At 33.4% G+C, this 23,218-nt stretch overlaps 3 protein-coding genes and 1 non-coding gene across 4 annotated transcripts; 1 reads left to right on the top strand and 3 right to left on the bottom strand.

The window, feature by feature from the left end:
* The first annotated feature begins 1,104 nt into the window (after positions 1-1,104).
* LOC100265296 (nuclear pore complex protein NUP50A) lies at positions 1,105-7,577 on the top strand. The gene is made up of 2 exons (XM_010656384.3): positions 1,105-1,426; positions 5,865-7,577. The coding sequence occupies exon 2, from the start codon at positions 5,927-5,929 to the stop codon at positions 7,241-7,243; it is 1,317 nt and encodes a 438-aa protein (XP_010654686.1). The 5' UTR covers positions 1,105-1,426; positions 5,865-5,926; the 3' UTR covers positions 7,244-7,577.
* Positions 7,578-9,838: 2,261 nt separating this feature from the next.
* On the bottom strand, positions 9,839-10,604 carry LOC100256715 (thionin-like protein 2). Its single transcript, XM_002284762.4, has 2 exons — positions 10,174-10,604; positions 9,839-10,085 (listed from the first exon to the last, which is right to left on the bottom strand). The coding sequence occupies exons 1-2, from the start codon at positions 10,451-10,453 to the stop codon at positions 9,982-9,984; spliced, it is 384 nt and encodes a 127-aa protein (XP_002284798.1). The 5' UTR covers positions 10,454-10,604; the 3' UTR covers positions 9,839-9,981.
* Positions 10,605-11,834: 1,230 nt separating this feature from the next.
* TRNAD-GUC (transfer RNA aspartic acid (anticodon GUC)) lies at positions 11,835-11,906 on the bottom strand. The gene has a single exon. It is a non-coding gene; the product is annotated as a tRNA-Asp (tRNA).
* A 7,614-nt stretch (positions 11,907-19,520) lies between these two features.
* On the bottom strand, positions 19,521-20,125 carry LOC100251591 (uncharacterized). Its single transcript, XM_002284766.4, has 2 exons — positions 19,806-20,125; positions 19,521-19,716 (listed from the first exon to the last, which is right to left on the bottom strand). The coding sequence occupies exons 1-2, from the start codon at positions 20,068-20,070 to the stop codon at positions 19,640-19,642; spliced, it is 342 nt and encodes a 113-aa protein (XP_002284802.1). The 5' UTR covers positions 20,071-20,125; the 3' UTR covers positions 19,521-19,639.
* Between the last annotated feature and the right edge of the window lie 3,093 nt (positions 20,126-23,218).

A 23,218-nucleotide genomic window follows, 5' to 3' on the forward strand; every position in this document is an offset into this window, starting at 1 on the left:
TTAATTACAAAAGAATACCTTTAAAATCTATTTTTAATTTATAGATGAGGTTCTTTTCCTTCTGTTCTTTTCCTTTCTGGCAACAAATTGTGATTAGAAGCAGTAGTTTCCCATTCAAAACGTATAGTTTAATGGGTGGGGGCGTGGATGCAGGCGGTTGACTAATGGCAATTGGGCATCTTAACAAATGGATAATCACGGTTTGTTTAAAAAAAAGCCAAAACATCACAATTGATTGCACTTGTTCATATGCGTTTACTATTTGATTTACCCAAGTCTATTGGTTTTGATATTATAAATATGTAGAATTTAAGGTAATTAACTTACATTTCTTTTCAAAAGATTTTTTTTTCCTGTACACTATTTTAAAGTCTAAATAAAAAAATTTAAAAAAATATTTTTATTATCTTGACATATGGCATTTTACTAATTCTATGTAGCTACTTATTTTCCTTAATTTTTATATTAAAAATTTAATATAAATGCTAACTAATAAGCCAACTTATAAACTAAAAAAATTAAGGAAAAGTATGTTTCTATACACTTACATATATATAAAATCCCACAAAATAGAAACCAAAGTTTATAAAATACAAATTTCAAATAATTTTTTAAAACTAATTAGTTTTTCATGTATTTTTACTACCTTTAACCATTTAAATACTATTTTTTTATCATTCAAACACTGTCTTTTAGTGATTTAAGTAATTAGTGAATCTTAGAATACATGAAATTTGAATTATTTTTAAATAATTTTTATTTTATAATTATTATTATATGAGTGTATGGAAATATTTTTTTTTTCAAAAAATTAAAATTAAAACTAAATATAACAATCAAAGGAAAATGAAAATTTTAAAAATTGTAGTAACCAAATTAAAATTCATGATTTTTATATTTTCTTTTCTTATACCTTTAATTTCTTTTATTTTTTTTAAAATATTAATAATTTATTTTTTCATGTCTTTATAACTCATTTTTATTACTTAATTCGTTAAAATCATTGATAAAGAAAAATTTAAATGGTATTTAACTAATATATATATATAATTTCTTTTTCTTTTTTTTCTGGTTCACAGCCTTTATTACTTTTGATTATCGTTAATTGAAATCAAATTATGCTTTTGGGAGAAGTTTTTGGAAATATGAAAGATAATAGGGCACCAAAAAGGGCATGAAACCCTAGGCCATTAATCAATTTCTCAAAATCATTTTTGTAAATTGATGGGTTTTTGAGACTTGGCCCCTCAACAGCTGTGGAGATTGAAAGAAACCCTCAAAATCCCTACTACTTTTCCATTTGTACCCTTCACCCCTAAAAACGCAGAGAAAGCCTTTACATACCCATTTTTTATCTGGGGATCGCTCCCTAACTCTCGCTCTCTCTTTCTAACCCCAGCTGTACCCTGCTTTGCTTCCAATTTTGGTGAGTGCCGAATCAATTTCATTTCCGTTCCTTTGTCTCTCTTCATTTTCTGTTTTTCTCTTGGAACTTTGTTATTTGAGGTGTTTTTTAGTGGCTGATTTGTTGTAATCTTATGGATTTGTGAATTCTTCATGATGTTGGTGAAAACCCAGTTCGTAGAATTCGAGATTCAGTTCGTATATTCGTGGGTTTTGGTTCTTGCCCTTTGTTTGGTTGTTGGGAAAATAAAGGAAGGGGGAAGAAAATTTTGAATCTATTGTTTTCTGTGGTTTGGTCCAAGGGAAATGGAAAATGAACTCAAGTATGCTGGACAGCGTGCGTGTGAGTCGCTGTTGGGCCGGGAATTTGTCTTTTTAGAGGTTCCAAATGGAGGGGAAATTTAAGATTTAGGATTCTTATTGCTATTAATTTTCTCTTTTTCCACGGCGGCCAAACGGGGTATACGGATTCAAAGTCTCGAATTCTTGTTATTTTAGTTTGGTTAGAGAAGTTTTTTTATTACAAAACCCAGTTGAAAAAATGCATACTATTTTGATTGCTTAGAATCTCGTAAAATCCCTTTTACTGTAGTATTTCTCAGGATTTTCTTCTCTTTCTCTGGAAATAATTTTGCATTTGGAAGTTCTCATGATCAACTTAATTGAATATAGAGGGGTTTTATTTGGCTAAATTCATTGTTTTCTCTCGTGTTATAGATGATTTAAGTGAGATGGTAGTCCATTGAAATGATTCTCTAAAAAATTAGTTCAGATATGTTGCTTTTCGTTACTTAGGACTAACCCTTGGTTGTTGGTGTTTTCAACTGCTTAGCCTGGAATCTGGTTTGATATGTGCCTGTTCACATTTATTTCCTACTGCCACCAGTTACCACCTTTTTCTGCTCTTCGTTCTAAGTGGTTTCCCTCAGTTGATTCTTTTTTCCATTTGTAATTTAGTGCTTCTGTTTATATCTATCATGTTAGGCCATTCACTATGAAAAATAACTTTGTATGCTATTAGAAGTTTAGGCCAATAAATAAATAATTAAAAAAGAAGAAAGTGTGAAAGTGAAAAGGAAGGGTTTCCAAAAGGAGGGGACTTTCTAGGGAAGGAGGTATGGACCAGTTTAGTTACTCTTAAGGTGTATTCTTCTCCAAGCTCTGGTGTTTTGTAATCGGGTTTGCTGAGGAAGGGCACTTCTCAACTGACTGCATTTAGGATGGATAGGAGAGAGTGCATAACTGTCTTTTCTGTCTATTGATAATTTTGTACATGGTGGGAGTTCATTCGTTGATTTTGAGGACAGTTGTAGTTCTTAGGGGATGGCATGGGATTATTTTAAGGAGAAAAGAGGTTTTTTGAGGGGACCTATTATGTTGGGTATGATTATATGGAAAGAAATAACGATCTGTCCCTAACTATATAGATATTGTCTGCTTTAAACTCAAGGGGTACTTATAGTTTTAAAACGCATCTACACAGTTAAGAGGAGTCTATATATGTATAGCGTTAGGAACTTTTTCCTGTATCCAATGTGGGTTATCACAATCATCCTCCTATGCAAATACAACGTCTTCATTGTATTCCATGAGATTATGAGACTAAACAGACAGATATCCCTTATGGGGCCAAACAGACAGACATCCTTTGCGGGGCCAAACAAACCCCTATATTGGGGTTGGGAATTAACTCTGGTATTATTTGTAACGACTCATTCTCAACCCTATAGATATTGTCTACTTTGGGCGCAAAGGGCCCTCACAGTTTTAAAATGCGTCTATTAGATTACACATATATAACGTCATAAACTTTTTCCTCTATCTGATGTAAGACATCATAAGGAACAAAAACTTTTGAAGTGGAGTTTTCAATTATGGAGCTTCAATATGTTATTCTTTCTACACTTTTCTAAAGGGCTCAAGTCTTCCTTCATCTAAAGTAAATTTTTTTGTCTTTTTGTCTCAAAATGAAACTTTGACTTATATGAAATTGAAAATTATGATTGAATATTGAATACATGTTCTTAGAAAACAAACATTATCAATCCTGTTTCTGATATTTTAGTTGACATTCATGATTTCAAGTTTTAAAATTTAAAATTGGTTTTATGTCCTAAAGGTGACATAGAGATGTGAAAGGGATAGTAATGTAAAGTTTTAAACTGTGAATGTAATTTTTGATAGAAACTGTGAATGTAATTAAGATATAATTATTACTCAACGTTCTGTGATAATCTATATAAGGTTCTCTCTTGCTGTTCTGTGTATCATTTAATACCCTATTTGGCTTTTGATAAGTCTCAGATTTGGGCATAGCTTCATTGATTGTAAGTGGCAATTGTATTCCCTTCTTTTAAACATAGGATAGCTTGCATTGGTAATACAAAGCAACCTTTGAGGTCCTGTTTTCTTTTTGTTGAAGTAAATATGTCTTTCTACTTTCTTCCTATATATCCTTTTACATTCATTCTAACCTGATTCCTTCCTAGATTTCTCATAGATTGCCTGAAATTTTCTGTGTACCTTACCCAACATGTGGTGTGGTAGAAGGCCAATAACATCATTGAGAATGGTTTCTCTCAATTATTCTAAGGAGCTAGGTTTTGGAGGTGTAGGTAATGATTGCCTGAAATTTTCTATATACCATACCCAACATGTGGTGTTGTAGAAGGCCAAGAACCCTGAGCATGGTTTGTCTCAATTATTTTAAGGAGCTGAGTTTTGAAGGTATAGATAAATGGCATTTTGACAAATATAGTGTATTGATAGGTTAACTAGTTGGTTGGTGCCATATTCTGGTCCCTTTTTTTTTTCCTGTTTTTTATTTAAATAGGATTTACAATCTTGACTTTGCTAATTTAATATAAGTATGCATTTATAACTAGAACTTTGAGTTCCTCATTCTTTTGGATATCTTGTTTGGCCAATCACACTGTGGATAGATTGGCTAAATGCTGGGCCTCTCATCTAGTTCCCTGTTGAAGATTTTTGCCTCCTTGTATTGTACTCTTTTGTCATTTTGTGTTTTCCTTTCTTTTCCTTTTTATTGTTGGCGTTGTTGTATCTCTTTTTGAAGGATACATTCCTTCTCTTGTGCTTTCACATTCAATTTCTATGAAATGAATTGTTTGTGAGACTTAAAAAATGAAATATATGAGAGAACCTCTGTATTTGCCCTTGAGGCCTACCTCAAGTGGTAAAGGGTTAGGGAGGGTTCGTGGGAGGTTCCAGGGTCAAGTCCCAGTGGGGACAAAAAAATTACCTATAAAAAAAAAAGAGAGAATCTCTGTATTTTCTTACTAAGTAGCATTTGATAATTTTTCTATTTCCTTATTCTCCTAAAATTTACATTTCCATTTAGATGTACATCCATTCATAGGCCAAAGTTGAGTGATTTATGGATGTATGGGATCTTCAAACCCCTGTGTGGGTGGTGGAGAAAACTTTGTGAGCCTTGTTTCAGAAGCAGAAGAAAAGTTTTCCCCTTGTACCTGATGTACCCTGGATTATTTTTGATGTACATTAATTAGATAACAGGATTTATCACCATTATACAAAGGGAAAAATGAAAGCAAGGTTGATCCCATGTTATTTGCATGATCTTAACTTTTCTTATTCTTCAATAAAAACTGCAGAATATGGTTCTTCAACTTTGTGAAATATTTATGTTTGGATATAACATGAGAAAGGTTTGGGTATAGAATATGAGTCTGATGTACCTGTTAGTCAGATATTGCTTCACAAATATTTCCACCCAAGAAAAGGAAGAACAGATCCCTATTTTGTTGCTAAGTATCCTCAGATTCATATTAAATATTTTAACTTACTTGCTATACATGTTTATTTGGCCTAGGATATAGAAAAAAAGAATATGGAAATTAGGGTATTTAGCTGTGTCCCTGTGTCCTAACATCTGGAAATTAAACAAATCTGAATCATATGACATATAGGCACACCAATACCTGAATCTTTTTTCCGAGTCCATGTGACACATGCTGATTCTTGCAAAAAGTGGACGTTTCTGCATGGTTCGCTCTAATTAATTCTAATTTAGACATTACCACTTTGGTATCTTGCACTATAATAGTATGCTTAGGGCATGAGGATGCATGTTAGTGTGTGTCCCCTCCCCCTTAAATTTGCAGTGGGATTAAAAACAAAGACTAAACATGAAAATTGTTCTATTTATGCATTATGTAGCTTCATCAAATGTTTGTATGTAGACACTTAAATGCCATGTGTAAGGTAATATGCTACTTTGTAATTTGTTCTTACACTTCTTAGGAGGGAAAAAAACTATGGTAGTTGGAAAATTGCTTTTGTGCTTTTGTCCTGGGAGTTGACTTTATTTATGTATTTCATCATTAGATTTTGAAGTTCCATGGTATTTTTTTATCATTGTTTTATAAATTTGTGTGGTAAGCATGTCTTTTTAACCATTTTATTGTGATGATCTGCAGAAATTACCTTTTTACCATTTCTTCGAAAGACAGATTTTACATTTTAGTTTGTTAAGTTTAAAATGGGGGATGCTGAAAATGCTGTTCCACCTTCAAAGAAGAGGGCTGCAGGAAGAGAACTCTCACGAGATAACCCTGGTCTTGATGATGAAGAGTCTCCTGAACAAGAGGGTGAGACTTTCAAGAAAGCTAGTAATGAGGTGATGGCAAACAGAAGAATTGTCAAAGTTCGTCGCCAGCAAACTGCATCAACCCCCTCTTCCAATCCTTTTGCTGGAATCCGCTTGGTCCCACCTACTGAACCCATTTCAGCTCCTGCTGAAGTTTCTACCGAAGCACAAGCTGCTAGCGAGAAAATAGTTTCTCGGGACAAAGATGAAAAAGATGATGAGAGCAAGGGAACTGAAAATGAAAACGATGAGAGCAGGGGAACTAAAAATGAAAAAGATGATGAGAGCAAGGGAACTGAAAAAGAAAAAGATGAGAATGTGAAGCAACCAGAAAGTGAAACTGATGAGTCGGTGGCTGAATCTGCTGCAGATAAGGAGAAAAGTGATATTATCAATGAGGCATCCAAAACTGAGGGAAATGATGAAAAAGCAGCAGAAGATGAAAAAACAAGGAATGAAGGTAAGGAAGACAAAGGTGGTGAAAATGCAGATTCAAGTGCTGAGGCTCCCCCTTTCAGTTCTTTCCAACAGCTTTCAAGTAGCCAAAATGCTTTCACAGGACTTGCTGGAACTGGTTTTTCCAGTTCTGCATTCTCATTTGGGTCAATTTCAAAAGATGGGTCTGGATTAGGTGGTAGTTCTGGCTCTCTCTTTGGACCAAAAGGTGACCAATCTTCTTTTCCAACTTTTGGTTTTGGTCTCTCTAATAATGGAAATTCTTCCCTTTTTGGCTCTCAAGGAGCACCCATTATTTCGAAGAGTGAGGGAAGCGGCTTCCCATCTTTGCAGGAGGTTCCTGTTGAGACAGGCGAAGAGAATGAGAAAGCAGTTTTCACAGCTGATTCTGTTCTGTTTGAATTTTTTGATGGCGGCTGGAAGGAGCGAGGAAAGGGAGAACTCAAAGTGAATGTTTCCAGAGATGGGGTGGAAAAAGCCAGACTTGTGATGAGAGCTAAGGGAAATTACAGGTTGATTTTGAATGCTAGTCTTTACCCGGACATGAAGCTCACAAATATGGAGAAGAGAGGAATCACTTTTGCCTGCATGAATAGCATTGGTGAAGGGAAAGACGGCCTTTCCACATTTGCTTTGAAGTTCAAGGATGCTTCTATAGTGGAAGAGTTCAGTGTAGCGGTCACAGCGCACAAAGGTAAAACGGCTACTGTTATGAACACACCAGAAAATTCCCCCAAGGCTTCGGATGATTGAAAGGTGCTCCACATAAATCAACAGAGGAAAAACCATTCCTGTCTGAGAAGTTGCCCCGGTAGCTGCCTTTTCTTTTAATCAGGAGAGAAAAAAATCTTGTTCAGAGTTTGGCAATTCCTAAGCTCTTATTTAACTGAGAGTTAGTAGAGTCCTATCCATTTTGTTGTTGTTTGTCTACAGTTTAGTTGCTGACAGAATATTCCAAACATCTTTTTGCTAAATCCTGGGTTCAGACTGCAGAATTTCAGCTCTGAAGACATGGAATGCTTGACATAATATCATATAGTCCCTTTTATTGGGTTTTATATGGAATTGCAGCTTGGCATTTCAAATATTTGATAGATCTTTTTCCCTGATCTTGGTATCCTGAAAAATTGATTGTTGTGTTATAATTAGGATTATCCTTCAAATTGTTGCATCTGCTGCAGCCTATGTTGAGCATGGGGTGGAGTCATTGTGCTAACTGGTTATTTGCAGGAGAATGAAACTAGTGTTACTTTACCCTGCTTGACTGTCATATCTAAAGTTGATCTATTTCTTTAATTATTCCTCATTCTTTGGTTTCTATGCCCATATTTTTGAAGTGGCTCCATTTGCATCTGACCTTTGTATTGGTTTGAGGATTGTTGCTTTTTTTTCTTCCTTGGTTTGAGGATTTTTTTCTTTTCTTTTTTTCTGTTTGCCTTTTTGGTTTTGTATGGCATCTTAGCGGTTTTGAACTTCTATATGTTTAAAATAATTTGGGATTGAAATAAACAGTGTGACAGTGGTGAATTTTGGTCTGTCTTTGTAGGCTATTTTTAGGTTTTATATCGGTAAAAGCCTATGGATTAAAAGTGTCTCACTTAGAACTCGGTCAAACAATGACTATGAGCGAAAACCTAAATGTATCCTAACTCAATCTAATAACATGTACATAAAGGATCGTATGATGTCTTGGTTTGTCCTTTTGGAATTTGCTTTGATTTCTTTCCTTCCATAAGGTCTAAATTATTAAGTATGAAGGAGTTGCTTTTTATGTCTTCTTGCTTTTCTTCCCTACAAAAGTTTCATACCAACTAAGAAGGGCATCATTGATTGAAGTTGGCATCATCTATTGAACACCAAAAAATGCAAAAAGCTTTGGGCAATGGAGGAGGATACCTCTCCTCCACCCAAATAAATGTAAACACCAATCTTTCTCTTTAAGCCGAACCTTGGAATTCTTCCCCATAAAACTTCCCAAGTAAAAGAATTGACCGTCCTTGGGACTCGATGTTTCCTATGATGCTCTACAGCCTTTGACAACTGTCAAACCATGACATCCCCCACACCCCGCCAAACCCATCAAATTGATAGATTTGAGACTGGGAAATTTATGCAGGGGAGAAGCTGGAGTGCTGTTAGAGTTCATGTTTTCAGCTTCTGGCTTGGTGCCTTTGGGTGTTTTACTGAAACCTTTAATGAGGGTGGAACGCTCAAACATGGCTTCCAATCTTCCAACTAAAGGCTGGACATTGATTCTTTTTTCACAAGTGAAAATTTTTTCTTTATTTTTTCTTCTGTTTTATTATTTTTTAAATTTTTAGACAAATTAATCCCTCTGCAAAATCAAAAACTTTAATAAAAAAAATTAAATTTCAAATTCTAAAAATAATATTATTTATTTATAAAGCTTTGAATATTTTAATTATTAATAAAAAAATTATTTTTTAAATATAAGAAGCAATATTTTTCAAAATGAATGAAATTAATAAATATAAGAAAGCTTGAAAACTGGCATCATGTATCTCTCTATCACTGCTGACTGCCTGTGGAAGGAATATTGTGCCTCAATTACCTGCCCCAATCTTTCTCAATGTAGTTTCTGCACTCTTCTGTTATGCCATTAGGTGTACCACCCATTATTTTTCTGTGTGCTTTATGCAGGCTTTTATGGCATTAGGCACAGGCACTACAAATTTAAACTATACGACCACTTCCTTTAGTGGATGCCCATTGTTTCTCTGAACAACTCTACTGTCTTCATCCCACTGTTAGAAATAGAAAAATTCTTAATTAGATATGGAAGAGCCACACCCACAGATTAGTACTTGAGAAGACAAAATCTCAGTCAGCTTTTAGGGAGCACTCAAACCTTATTTCTCTTTTCTTTAGTTACATTTACTGAGCAAAAAAGTTTGAGCTTATACAGCTGGATAGATCTACAGGGGTGAGAATAGTGGAAGCTCTTTTTGTAAGCATTCATTTGTAGGGTCTCCTTTGCTCACATGCCTTTGTAGGGTCTCCTTCGCTCACATGCCAATCATTTTGTCTCAACCTTAGCTTCACATTCACGGGCTATATTCTCACAATAAAGAATGGTATGAAATGACCATTCACAGCACTCGCTTCTCTAAATTATGAGTAGCCAACCATCACCACGCAACCCACCATCATACTTGAAGAATATTTGATTATTTTTAGTAATGGGTTAATGGTAATCCAGTCATTTGGATCCCCATTTCATCTCTGGTCCCATTAAGATTGTTGTCCTATTAGGCCCATGGTCTTGAACCCGTGACCCTCTAGGTTGGAAGTCTGAAAATGATTAGATCAAGAACTCAATGATGCCTGTTAGCAAAACCATTCATCTTTCATTTAAAGTACTGAAGCTGTAGAAACATAGTATGGAAATATACGAGGAGTTATATTTGATTGATTACATATATATGACTACTTCTTCAAGCATACCCGATCACAATATAGTTGGAATATTATCAAGGCTTTGCTGGATTGAATTGCTGTGTCTTTGAAGGAGATGGGTGGTACTCGGTGCATTTGTTTGAGCAAGAATTCACACAGCTTTCCACTTTCTCTCCGGCTAACACAGAAACCAAAGACCATGAGAGAAAGAAGAATAGAAGAATGGAAAGTATAAGAAAGAATGAGAAAGAAAGAGGACTTATTACCTGGATTTTTTTTGGTGCTGAGATTGGTGCATAGGGAGGAAGCACATCCGAGCTTGCAGAAGTAAGTGGTATCTGCAGTCTCGATATCTAAGGGATGAGATGGAATGACACAATCTTTCAAGCACTCCAGAGAGCATGAGAAAGCAGTATTGTTGGGTGTGATTATACAGAAAATGAAGCATTTGGTATAGCAGTCCTTGAAAGAGGCTGTGGACTGTCCTACAAGCATCCCCATAACTAAACCAACCATTACAAGAGCCCTTATGCTTCCTCTCTCCATCTTCTTGTGTTATGAAATGGAGTAGCCACACCCTAAACTGAAGAGCAACTCCTGTGATTTTAGGGACGATTTATAGACTCCACAGAAAATGAGAAGGCATGTGAACCAGGTCGGCTTCGGCTGGGCCCCAGCATTTTTGGTAATGGCTTGGGCTCTATCCGAAGTCCAAGTTCTCTCTCTCTCTCTCTCTCTCTCTCTCTAAGAGTTCTCTATTTTCAAGAATAGATATGATACCGTAGACCCACAATTTTTTAACATGATTTGATTATGCATGCCATAAAAGTAATCACCTGCTAACCTGAACCTGTTTATTAAGTAGGTCCATGCGTGGAGGAAAGCTTCTACTTGTTTTACCTATTTTGACAAGGATAAAAATATCATAAATTGACGTTGATGTCTAAATTTTACAAAAATTTTGAAAAATGTTATAAATACCGAACAAAAATAGATATAAAAAATCCGTAAAACAAAAATTAATCAAAACTTATTAAATGTTAGAAAAATTTAAGAAATAATAAAACAAGCAATAAATGTCTTCCGTTTGAGACTTTTGATCTTCTTTTTTTATATTATTATTATTATTTTTTAGCTTTTTGTTTTTTTGTCAATTTTAGATATTTTGTACTAAAATCTTCTTATATTTTTTTTTTTTTCATTTTCTTACTACCCAAACATGTTGTGTAGAGTAGATATCACAAACATGGGTACAACTAAATTTCATTTTTCTTGGAGGAAGAAAGATGTACAATAGGATTAGTCACTTGAAGCTAAGATTGAAAGGTAATTTTGATTGAATTGATTAATTCATTGAAATTTGAGAATCTTTCTCTTTTAAATTGTCTTAAATGACTACTATAATGCAAATTAAGAAAATTTGTTAAATTCTTAAAGTTAAATTTAATGAGATTGTTGTATTGTATGAATCATTGAAGGATAATTTAAGACGAATTGAGCATAATTGAGAATAATTAATCAATGAAATTAAAATTCATAATTTGAAATTTTAATGGATTTAAATTTAAAGTTAAATCAAATATCGGTTTAGGCGTCAACTTAGCTTGGTGAAAAGTAGATTTTGATGACTCTTTTACCATAGAAATTGATTTTTAGTGAATTCAGAATCTAAGAATTTCTTCATTAATAGAATTTTCTCTAATTTTAATGAATTTTATATTTTCACTAACAATAAAATTTTCTCAACTTTTATCTATATTTTTCTTTATCTCATTTTATTCCATCATCATCTCTTTTCTCATCATTTTCCTCTTTATTATCAAGCATATTCATCATCTTAATGGATGACACTTAAAACCACTATACTACAACGACTTGATGAATTATAAAAAAATAAAAGAACTAAAAATCCATTGATAAAAAATGACGCCGTTGCCGGGGATCGAACCCGGGTCACCCGCGTGACAGGCGGGTATACTCACCACTATACTACAACGACTAGATGGATTTAAAAAAAAAATTATTGCTCTTTCTAAGAATGTTTCACACTCACTTAAGAACATGTTGAACAAGCACAAGAACGTCCATAGCTCTTTTTTTTTTTTTTTTTTCTTTTTCATCCACACCTTTTTTGTTTCCTTCCATACCTTACTCCGAGGAAGCAACTACACTACCCGATACACTATCTATTTGCTTTTGATTTCCATAGATTTTCTTGAGCACTCTTTGCATTTAAGACATTTAAGGCATTTGGTTTTTCCTCTTTTTTTGTTTTCCAATTGCGAAGCAAATTAGGACTGAAAATAAGGCTGAGATTAGAGTTGGGAAGTTATCATTTTGAACCCAGTTGAGTTGCTACTTCATTGACAATCCTAAGGATATTCTAAAAAAAACAATCGAAAGAAGCGAGATAATTGAAATTCTCTACTAAATTGTTGCTCATTGTTTTGTTTTTCTCATTTTGAGGTTTTAATTTTTGTTTCTTTCTCATTATAGATGGGGAGTAAAAAACGAAATATGGTTGAACTTGAAGAAGATTAATGTGTGGAAATCAGTTATGGAAGTGGAGATGATGCTAGAATTGTATCTCCTGCAGGAACCTCCATTTCTTTCTTAACCTCTAGCTCGAAAATATGTTACAAGCATTTCGTAGAACAAAGGCAAAGCAAAGATGAAACTCCCTGATAAGCTACCAATGAAGAGAAAGAAATTAACCCGCTTACAACAAATTCTTTCTACTGCTCCAACCTCTTCTACTACTTAGTTAGTTCAGAACCTTCATCTCCCATTTCTAAAGCCCCTATTCCTACTCTAATTACCAATTTTGCACCTCAACAAAACCAAATAGCTCAATTTGATTTTACAAAAGCCTTAAGAATGAAAATATCCTCTAGTTCACGGGATGATCGCTCAAGTAGACAATTTCATGAGGAGTACTACTATGAGTTTAAGGCATTTGTTGAGTTTTCTCTGATTGAATTTTCCACGGAGCTCTGTCATTGATATTTTTTAGAGTCGTTCATGGTGCCCAAACCATTCTTCTACTGCATGTAATCTAAGAATTCTATCAAACGATGATTAGCAAAGTGGTATTGTGGACCCCGCATTTCGGCTCATGCGTTTCCCACTCGATGGTGAGCTCGATTTTATTTGAAAAATGATTTTTATTGTTTAGAAAAATGATTTGGAGTCACCACTTATTTTTATTTTATTTTTAAAGGGTAAACAAAATAAGAAAGAAAAACTCTAAGTGTGACTCCTTATTTTGGAAAAGGTAGTCTGTGAAAAACCGGATCGAGTTCAAGGGTCAGGTTACTTAGAGTGGTGCTACGGTATAAGGAGTCACACTTAGGGTTTTTCTTTCTTATTTTGTTTACCCTTTAAAAATAAAACAAAAATAAGTGATGACTCCAAATCATTTTTCTAAACAATAAAAATCATTTTTCAAATAAAATCGAGCTCACCATCGAGTGGGAAACGCATGAGCCGAAATGCGGGGTCCATAAAATGGCGACTCCACTGGGGATAGTTCCCAGCTGCAATGGAGTCCTAGAAATCCTGAGTGGCATGGCTGTGGTTGCTTGGCGTTCTAGTGATGGCGGAGGCATTTCACCGCCGCCGGCGTTCAAGGACAGCTTTGCTTGCTCTATTTCCTTCTCAAGTTCGTTTTCTTTCACTCTCAACTCATTGTTTCCTCCAGCCGTCTGCAACTCTCAAATAATCACTAGCCCAGAAAATCTCCAAACATAATACTCTCTTCCCTCTCTCCAGCCCAAAACTTCCTCTCCAGACATCAATCAAATATAGTAAATCGTTTCTTTCAAATGACGATGTTGCGTTCACGGTTCTCTAACTTTATCACAAGACTTCAAGTCTATAATGTGCTGGAAATTCTCCATCTCAGGAAACCCATCGTCAAAACCATCTTCTCCTACTATACTGCTATTGCATATAGCATCTGAACCAACACCAGAGGCAGTAACAGGGGAAAACGACAAAACATAGTACAAATAATTGGAGCAAAATGAATACATCTAAGCCTCATGTCATGCATCAATCAATGGGCTTAGATGGGGGTGAGTGAAATCAAATAAATATCCCATGGAATTGAAAATAAAAGCAAAACAAGATTTCCATATGATGCACAATGAAACTAAAACCAGAGTTGTGTCACTCTCGAATCATTCCAAAGAAAATGAAGAAGATAGCAACCAAATATGGATCATAAAACTAAGCACTGAGTCAAGCAATTCATAGATAATATTCAAGAAAAGAGAAAGAAGTTATATTCCAACAGAGAAGAACAAAGTATTCATGGCAGCCATAAATTTTCCTTCTCCTTCAAGCTGTCTGCAACTCGCTCTTTTCCAGTCTTGCTATTGCTTCCTCCCTCGAGCCAACAAATCTCCTCTCCAAATCTCAAAGACCTCCCCCCTCAAAATCTCTCATGCCTCCCCTCAAAAGCACTACCTCTTGCCAGCATATCCCCTCCGTAACAGAAATGCTGCCCTCCTCTGAAAAAAAATCAGCAACCAAAGCACCCCCCCCTCCACTCACTAACCGCCTGCAGCTTTTTAGAATCTCCTCTTAACAGGTGTCGCTCCTTGATTGCATCTCCCATCCACTATTGTGGTTCCTTAGCAGCCAACCAGGAATCAACACGTGGCCCTATGAGATTGTGACACTTGGCAAACACAGGTTGCAAGAAAGTGAGCCCGAAATGGGGGTCTACAGGTATATTCTTCTTTAGTGATTCATTTTAAGATTGATGAAAGACAAGGAATGCTCAATGCAGAATTGGTGGCCAAAGCTTTGGATATTCCAATTGCACCTCCAATCCTTGTTTATTTTCAACCTATTACAAAAGCTAACGTGGCTTATATGGTTAGAACAATTTCTTGAGGTCAATCCAGAAATTTGGTGCCCTATGGCTTATGATAGGGAGTCATTCATGAATCTCCACTACATAGGTTGTTACTTGGAGATACCTTTAGCATTGCACTTCTACAATAAGTCATTTGAAAAAAATAATAAAAAATAAATAAAGATGAGTGTGTTCTTGACCTATGAGAAGTGATTTTTGTTGTTTAAGATAAATTGAGTTAGGTTCAAGGGATGATTAGTTTTGAATACTATATTCGAGGGCTAACTTAATTACACTCAAGACTTATTTAGAAAGATTGCTTCGAGGAATGAAGATGGATATGTCTTTAATACTTTGATTTAAATGATATTATTTATATTAAGGATAATAAATAAGTTGGGATTTTAATGATACCTATGGATAGTAGGGTATGCTTGCTTATCAATTCCTTATGCTATGGAATTTCAAATGATTTGCTTATCTGACTTATGATTTTTTTTAGTAGTATTTTCTTTGTCCTACCACTGCTAAGGGACTAGCAATGTGTTGGTTTGGAAGAATGATTACTATTCAAAAAGAGCATATTTTATGTAGTAGTTTTCATAAATTTCACACTTTTGAATAGTAATTATACCTAAAGTACCTAATTAACATATTGTTGCTCTTGCAATGATTACTAGCCATTTTTTGTGAGTTATGGAATGATTTTAATGATACATTTAATTGATCATGGAAGAAATGAGATTAAAAAGTGATGACCTTGTTTATTTGAGTCATTTGATATGCAAGTCATACCTTGAGTGTTTTTTATCTTTTGATCTACATAACCATTGCTTTATTAAATATTCTTGTTGTTTCTTGGTATCCGTTGGTTTATTAGTTAATTGTCTTAATTCTCTCCACTTGTTTAGACCACTCTAGGGTTTAGAAGGACGCTATTTTATGGTACTTTTCCAATAAGTAATCTGATCCTCAAATTTGGACTAAGTTTTTTCGCAAATATGTTTTTCTTTTCATAAAGAGTCACTCTTAGGATTTTATTTATTTATTGGTTTTCTTTTTAAAAAAATAAACAAAAATAAGTGACGATTACAATTTTTTCAAAAAATAGTTTTTCGTAATAAAAATACGAGTCTCACTATCAAGTGAAGACGTATATAAAAAATTTGGGTCCATAACATTATACAAAAAATTAATTATTAGGCAAATGGGCAAGTATCTCCACCTCATTGGCAAGTGAAAATGAATTAGACCGGTTATCTACACCTCAAACTGGTGAATGGACATCCTCTACCACCAAGCTAATTAATTCCATACATGGATGAAATATCAATAGTGAATCTTGAAATTTATTTCTTGTGAATGATATTATGATACTAGGCAAATGATACAAGGAAAATGCATGAGAATGGAGCCTTGTGTCCCAAAAAGTATTATAACTGATTTTTAAAAATTCTTAAAAATAATAATAATAAAAAAAAATTGGTTGAGACTAAAAAAAAAAAGAGAACATTAATTAGTTTTATGAAATCATCCGTCACTTTGTTTTCTTAATGTGGTGTTAGGTTTATTGGACAACACTTTTGGGGGGGCTTTGAGTCCATGTTTGTGATCTTTAACAAGCCTGCAAGCTTGACTATCTTTTGTTTACGATTTTAAGAGGCAACATGCTCATTCAAATTTGTTAAAGAGGAGTCAAATCAATTAGATGTAGTTATAATATGAAACACATTGATTTCAGAAGCATCTCATTGCTTTATAATTCCGAGAGCATAAAGACAACATTTATTTGTCATGGGATCCATCATTCTTACTAGTAAATCCAATGGCAGTTCTCAGAGAAAGAATACAAGCAAGTTTCTTTTTTCTCTGCATTATTAGGGCTAGGGTTTGGAAATACCTGAGCTAGCTGAACTAGGCGCCTTTGGACTTCGTACAAGGAAGATTAATTACGATTATAGGGGTCATCTGAGGAAGGTGGTGTGCATTCTTTCAAACATTGCTTCAGGCATTGATCGCTGATACCAATCAAACCCCTAGAGCAGCGTACGTATAGCACATTTTCTTAAGCATTCAGGAGATGGGTCACCTTCAGCTGCAGCACCCGTAAGCACTGCCAACACTATCACTGCTACCAGGAGACCTCTGATCATGCCATTTCTATCAACATCCATAGCTTCTCTCTCTCTCACACACACACACACAGGTCTCAGGTCTCTTGATATATATAGGACCTTAGAGTGTTATTGGGTGCATATCTTTTGATACGAGAAGAAATTTGCTCAAAAATATCTGGTTTAAATGCATGATATCTGCAAAGTTATGCCAAAATGTGGGCAGATTGAAAGAGATTTGGATGAATCGTGTAACGATAAAGATGAAGCAATTAAGAAAAATGAGTGGACAAAAAATTGGTTATAAAAGATGAGTTTAAACTCAATAAGTTTTTAGACCGTCTTTCTTTAATTACATTCTTTGTTTTTAGGAGAAGAATTTAAAACTACATCATTTTTTAAAGTAATAATTTTTTTTTTGAATGAATTTCGAGAAAAAATAATAATTTATTTAAAATAAAATAAAAAATCTATAAACTAGATTCTCCAACAAAAGAATTCACAAATTAGTGTTTCTTAGCCACATAAACATAAGTGATGGAGCCAGATCTAGAGACCTTTGTTGGGGGATCAAAGAAAAATATTATATTATAATCATCATTCATAATCTGTAATTGTAAAGTAATTAATGGTATTTTATATTATTATTAAAAAATTAAATAATATTAAATTTTAATTATGAAAATGTATCAAATTAAACAACCATGATATTAAGAACACTTAAAAAAAGCTTTAGATTTTATATAAAAATAAAATTATCAAGAATATTTAAAGGAAATTTTGCCCTCAATTTTCCAAAAAAAAAAAAAATCCCTTACATTTAAAAATAATTTGGGAAAATAAAAACCAAAATGGAAATTTTGCCCCTTCTAAAAAAATATAATTTTAATTTTAAAATTTTTAAAAATAAGAAATAATGGTAACTAAATAATATTACAGAAAGCATAATATTTAGTGTTATGCCATTTTAGGAGTCTCAAAGTCTTTCTTTGTATTTTATTTTTAATTTAGACTTTCTTATTAGCTAGTTTTTGTTGAATCTAGGTCTAAGATTTAGGAGAAGTGATTTACTCTACTAAGTGTTTTGTCCTTTAGATTCTTTTAAGTTTAAGAAACTTAGAAAATCTTTAAGGATTTGTAGCATAGGTTCTGGTCTATTTAAATTCTTTAGGGATTTGTATCATAGGGTATAGTCCTTTTAAATTCTTTAGGGAAATCTTTAGGCTATGTTTGGTTCTCGGAAAGTACAAAGGAAAGAAAAAAAATGTTAAGGAAAATGATTTTCTCATGTTTGGTTGTCCTATGAAAAATATCAAAGAAAATCAAATATAATTAAAACTAATTAAAAACTTATGTATTTTTAAATTATTTAATCTTTATATTGATGAGTTAAAATAAATAAAATGAGTTTGAAGTAACAAAAAAAATAATTTATCAACTTTTAATCTATTTTTTTATTTTCCTTCACTTTTTCTTTCCTTCTACTTTTCCTTTGTATTTTCTTTCCCTCTCATTTTCCCTCAAATTTTCCGGGAACCAAACATAGCCTTAGGGATTTGTATCTTGGATTAAGATTGTGTCTCTTCTAGATTTTAGACCCTTGTATTTAGGGGGAATATATTTTAGGGTTCTAAGATCTACATATATGTCCCTAGAAAACCATCAAACTCTTTTCTTTTCTTTTTTAAATTTTGCAATATTTAATGGAATAGAGGGTAGATGAACATACATGATTTTTTATCCCAATCTATGATTAAAAATATTGTAATTTGATCTAGAAAGTAATCTAAGTAAAGATTTTTTCTGAATACTTCATAATGTGATTTAAGTGATTTCTTAAATGATAAATTATGAAAACCTGTTTCTTCTTGATTTTTAAAGGTAATTGAACCAAGTTATTTCTTCTTATCAATCTATGGTCCCTAAAGTGTTCAACATGTTTAAATCATTTTGTGTATTTATATATATTAGAACATCCTAAAAAGTGAAAAATGCTACATTGAATGTACTTTAAATTGAATATCTCTTATCCCAATGTGAAAGGCATCATTTGCGAAAGTGAAAAATCCCCAAAGTGAAATGCACAATGATTGATGAAGGGTGATTTTCATTCTATGCTAAAAATTATTTAACTAAAAAATTTGATTGAAAATAAATTTAGGAAATATTAGGGTAGAAGAGTATTTCTAAGACTTCATGAAAAAGACCTGTTAAAGTAGAAATCTGGCTAGACAAATTCAGATTAAATGCACTTGACTTTATCATTTTAATTTTTATTTTATTTTATCTTGGTGCTTAACAGAGACATCATGGAGGGTGCTAAAACATTTCATTTGAAACTCTGTCATTTTCTTTTAAGTGTCATTGTCTCTCCTGTATGTATATATACAAACACTTTTTTTCCTTGTCTCGCAGTACTACTCTCTACCTACAATCGACAAAATCCTCACGAAGAATTGAAATAGTACTTATGCTAGATTTTTTGTGAGTAAGATACTATTTTGAAATGAAATGGAACCTTCAGCACCATTGAAGATAAAGGTAGACCTTATTATCAACTTCTGTAACTCATGATATGATTAAGGGGACTTTGTGAAATTTGCTCAAACAAAGAACAAATATTGGAAAACATAGATACCATCAAATCAACTGGTTTATTGAAGGAAATGTTCATCAACATGAGATACTTCACATTGCCTTCTTATTAATTCCCAGTACATTTTTGGTTTATATATATTCATGAACTAGTAATAACTAGATTAGCTTGACGTCGCAGATATCATAGCATTTGTTGAGACACTTCTGTACCTTCTTTGGATCAGTATTTGGATCTGCAACGACAATAATAATGCTTAGATGAGTATGTTATAATTGAAATGAGAGACTGAGAGAGAGAGAGAGAGAGGCTTGGTTTTTATACCAGTGCCAAAGTCAGGGCAGATGTACTGGGTGCAGCTGAAAAGGCAGTTGCAGAGGGCATCTGGGACGGAGGGGCCGCCCTTAGTGCATTTGTTTGAACACAGTGTGGCACACCAGGTGTGGCCTTTGACAGGGCACCAATTGTAGCAATCTCTATAGCATTTCTCTGAATAGACTGGGGCATCTCTTGATGCTGCCACTTCAAGCATGACTGCAACCAACATCATCAACACAATCACAACTTTCCTAATCCCACTTCCCTCCATAGCCTTAATCTCCTCTCTTCCTCTCTACCTGTTTTCTCACTGTTATGTTACTTCAAAAACGGAGGCAGTCCGATATTTATAGGATTTGAGCTCATCAGTGAATGCCCATCCTATAAGACTTAAGAGATAACCACGAATCCCAGGTTTAAAGGCATGCATGATATCCGCAAGGATTCATCCATCAAATGGTGTGGGGAAAGTGCAAGCCTCTAAATCTAAACCCTTGTCTTATAGTAGGGGGCATTAATGTTTAGTACTTATCTCTTCATCTAAATTAAAGTTTGAAGGGAAAAATGATTTTGAAAAGAAAAAAGTAAATAAAAAAATTAAATAAATTGTTTGGTTCAATCACCTGATCTCTAGCTAGTTCTATTTCCTTCCCACTAATAGGAAGAATATGAAATTCTAAGAAACCAAAGAAAAGATATCCGACACATTTATAGGACAACATGATGAAATTCTTGAAGTAAATGAAATTGGGCTGGCTTTTAAACCTCATATAAGTTTTGAATTAAAGAGAAAATCAATGTTTTCAAAATCAAACCCGTCATTGAACTAAAAAAACTATCGGTTCGCAGTTTATTGATCAGACCAGCGGTCGAATCGCAGTCGAACCGATGACGTCATAAATATATAATTTATATATTATTAAAGTTAAAAATAATTATAAAAATAAAAATAAAAATTTATATATTATTTAAAACTCAAAATTTTATTTGAAAATCATAAAATTAGTTTCAAATAAAAAAATTTAGATTAAAATCAGAAATTTTAAATCATAAACTAATTTTAAAATAAAAAATTTATTTAAAATATGAGACACACGATATTTTCAAAAATTTATTTAAAATCTGTTTTCATTAATTTAAATTAAAATTAAAAAACGTAAATCATAAAATTTTAAAAATAATAAATGTAAAATAAAATAAAAAATAATGGAAGTAAAAAAAAATATGTAAAAAAACGTGAGAGAGTCTTGGGGGCACCGCGTGCAACATCAACATAGGGGAGGGGTAGAATCGGGAATGGGGGGAGTCGTTGACATGTCGTGGGGCAAGAAGCAGCGACTAGAGCAGCAAGGGAGGCCCATGGGAAGGGGGGAGAAGGGGAAAGGGGCAGAAGAGTTGGAAGAGGAGAGGGATTATTTTGAACCGTTCGATTCATAAAAAATCGGTCAGGTCAATCAATTCATCGATCCACCTGTTGGTTCCAACAATTTAAGGGTGGTTCAAAGATTAACCAACTCAAGAACCGAATCAGACCAGAATGGTGGTTGGTCGACGTTTGGACCAATCGGATCAATTAGATCGGCCGATGTAGTCCGATTTTTAAAACACCACTAAAAATCATGCTCACTACTTCAGTAATAATAAAAGTTGTCCACCTCAAAATTTCAAGGCATAGGTTAAACTAAAACTATATCATCTCAAGACCTAAAGTTGAGTTTATGCTACTGCATAAGTCTTACATAACCAAATACTTAAATAATTGAGTTATGGTTAATCTTCCTAAAATTCAGATAATAAATTCAAGTAATTGCAAGGATTCTCTCTCTGTCTCTCTTTGAGGCATTTTGAAACATTCCGAAAACTTATTCTTGTCAAATCTTTGAAGCTTCAAAATTATAAAGACTTCTTCAGACTCATGTAGAGTTGCTCAAACTCTCGATTTATGATATTCAATCCAAACCTCAAGTCAAGCAATGTCTCAATGTACACCAAGACCCAAGTCCTGCCCAAAATTGGAAAGACTTCTTCCGACATGTAATTTCTTTTCATAGGGTACCTAGAGTAAATGACTAATTGGAAATGATTTCTATTAATGTTAGCTAGAGAGTATTATATCATATCCAAAATTGCTCAAATGTAGTTCTAATCGACACATTCATAGATACCATCATAGCTCTATCCCCAATGTACTCAACATTAGTTTGTGATCTCAACATTTTTCCATAGCAAAAATATGTTTCTATAGTTAGAGAAGAAACGATTTACTTGTACAAAATGAACCAAAATAAAATAAGTCATGATTTAGTAATTACAAAATGATTCTAAATAAAATTTGATAACTTAATTATATGATTAAAAAAATAATGAAATACTTTTGAGGATAACGTATTTATAATAATATTAAATTTTCTCAAACTAAATCAATCTTTTTTATTATTAAAATCAAACCAATATGACCAGTCTTGGTTTAAATCAGTTTATCGATTTTTTCAATTTTACTTACATCCTTATTTTTAAAATTACCCTTTTTTTCCCTTCTTTTCCATCAACCTTTCTTTACTTATTGCAATCAAATTAAACTCAAAATTTTAAATTACTTTTTTTTTTAATAAAAATTTGTTGCATGGGATAATAAAGGTGGTATTATCTAAATTATCTTAAAAGCACCTAGTTGTGGTTTTTAGAGAACTTTGTTTTTTTTTTTTTCTATTTTTCTCTAATCCACACTAATATCTTTGTGCATTTTCCTTTATTGATTAGAGCAACAAAATCGTATGTTTGGGATGAATCAACATTACCCAAAACTTCTTGGCTTTGATTTACCCAAAAGAACTCACATATACGTATATACACGGAAAGGCAAGAGATTACCACCTCAAACTCAATTCAATCTGATTATAGGTTCTAGCTCAGCCCACTGTAAGCAGGGCAACACAACTATGTTTATGACCTGGTTCATGGGCATCCTTATCTAATATAATAGGGTTATTGAAGGATGCCTCACCTACTACTGCGGAGTTGTGCTCAAGTTAAACTGCCACAAAAGCCCACACAAGCAACAATGAAACCCTCACATTCTCACATCCAACTACCTTTGTCGGTAAGTAGGGGGCTAGGGATGAGGGTTGCAGAAAAGAAAATGGGACCTGAAATGGAAAAGTAAGAGGGAAACAAACGAGAGGCTTAAAATAGAAAGGTTGTTTTTCTTTTTTCTTTTTTCTTTTTTCTTTTTTTAAATGCTTCTACTAAGTGGATTTCCACGTGGGCAAAAGGTATTGCTTATTAGATCAAACATTATTTTCAAAAGGATTTTTTAAAACTTAATTTTTTAAATTTCACCTCTTACATTTTTTTGATCTCATTTAGATAAAAATACTCATATTATTTTTTTGTAAAAATAATTATTATTTTTAAAACCT

This window comes from Vitis vinifera, chromosome 9, assembly GCF_030704535.1.
Source record: "Vitis vinifera cultivar Pinot Noir 40024 chromosome 9, ASM3070453v1".
NCBI classification, from domain to species: Eukaryota; Viridiplantae; Streptophyta; class Magnoliopsida; order Vitales; family Vitaceae; genus Vitis; species Vitis vinifera.

Bases quoted from the DNA above. Each gene is read 5' to 3' on its own strand.
- LOC100265296 (XM_010656384.3), top strand. From the start codon at position 5,927: ATGGGGGATGCTGAAAATGCTGTTCCACCTTCAAAGAAGAGGGCTGCA.
- LOC100256715 (XM_002284762.4), bottom strand. From the start codon at position 10,453: ATGGAGAGAGGAAGCATAAGGGCTCTTGTAATGGTTGGTTTAGTTATG. The intron at 10,086-10,173 runs GTAATAAGTCCT...TTTCTGTGTTAG, and splicing joins CAGCACCAAAAAAAATCCAG to CCGGAGAGAAAGTGGAAAGC.
- LOC100251591 (XM_002284766.4), bottom strand. From the start codon at position 20,070: ATGGAGGGAAGTGGGATTAGGAAAGTTGTGATTGTGTTGATGATGTTG. The intron at 19,717-19,805 runs GTATAAAAACCA...TTGTCGTTGCAG, and splicing joins CTGCCCTGACTTTGGCACTG to ATCCAAATACTGATCCAAAG.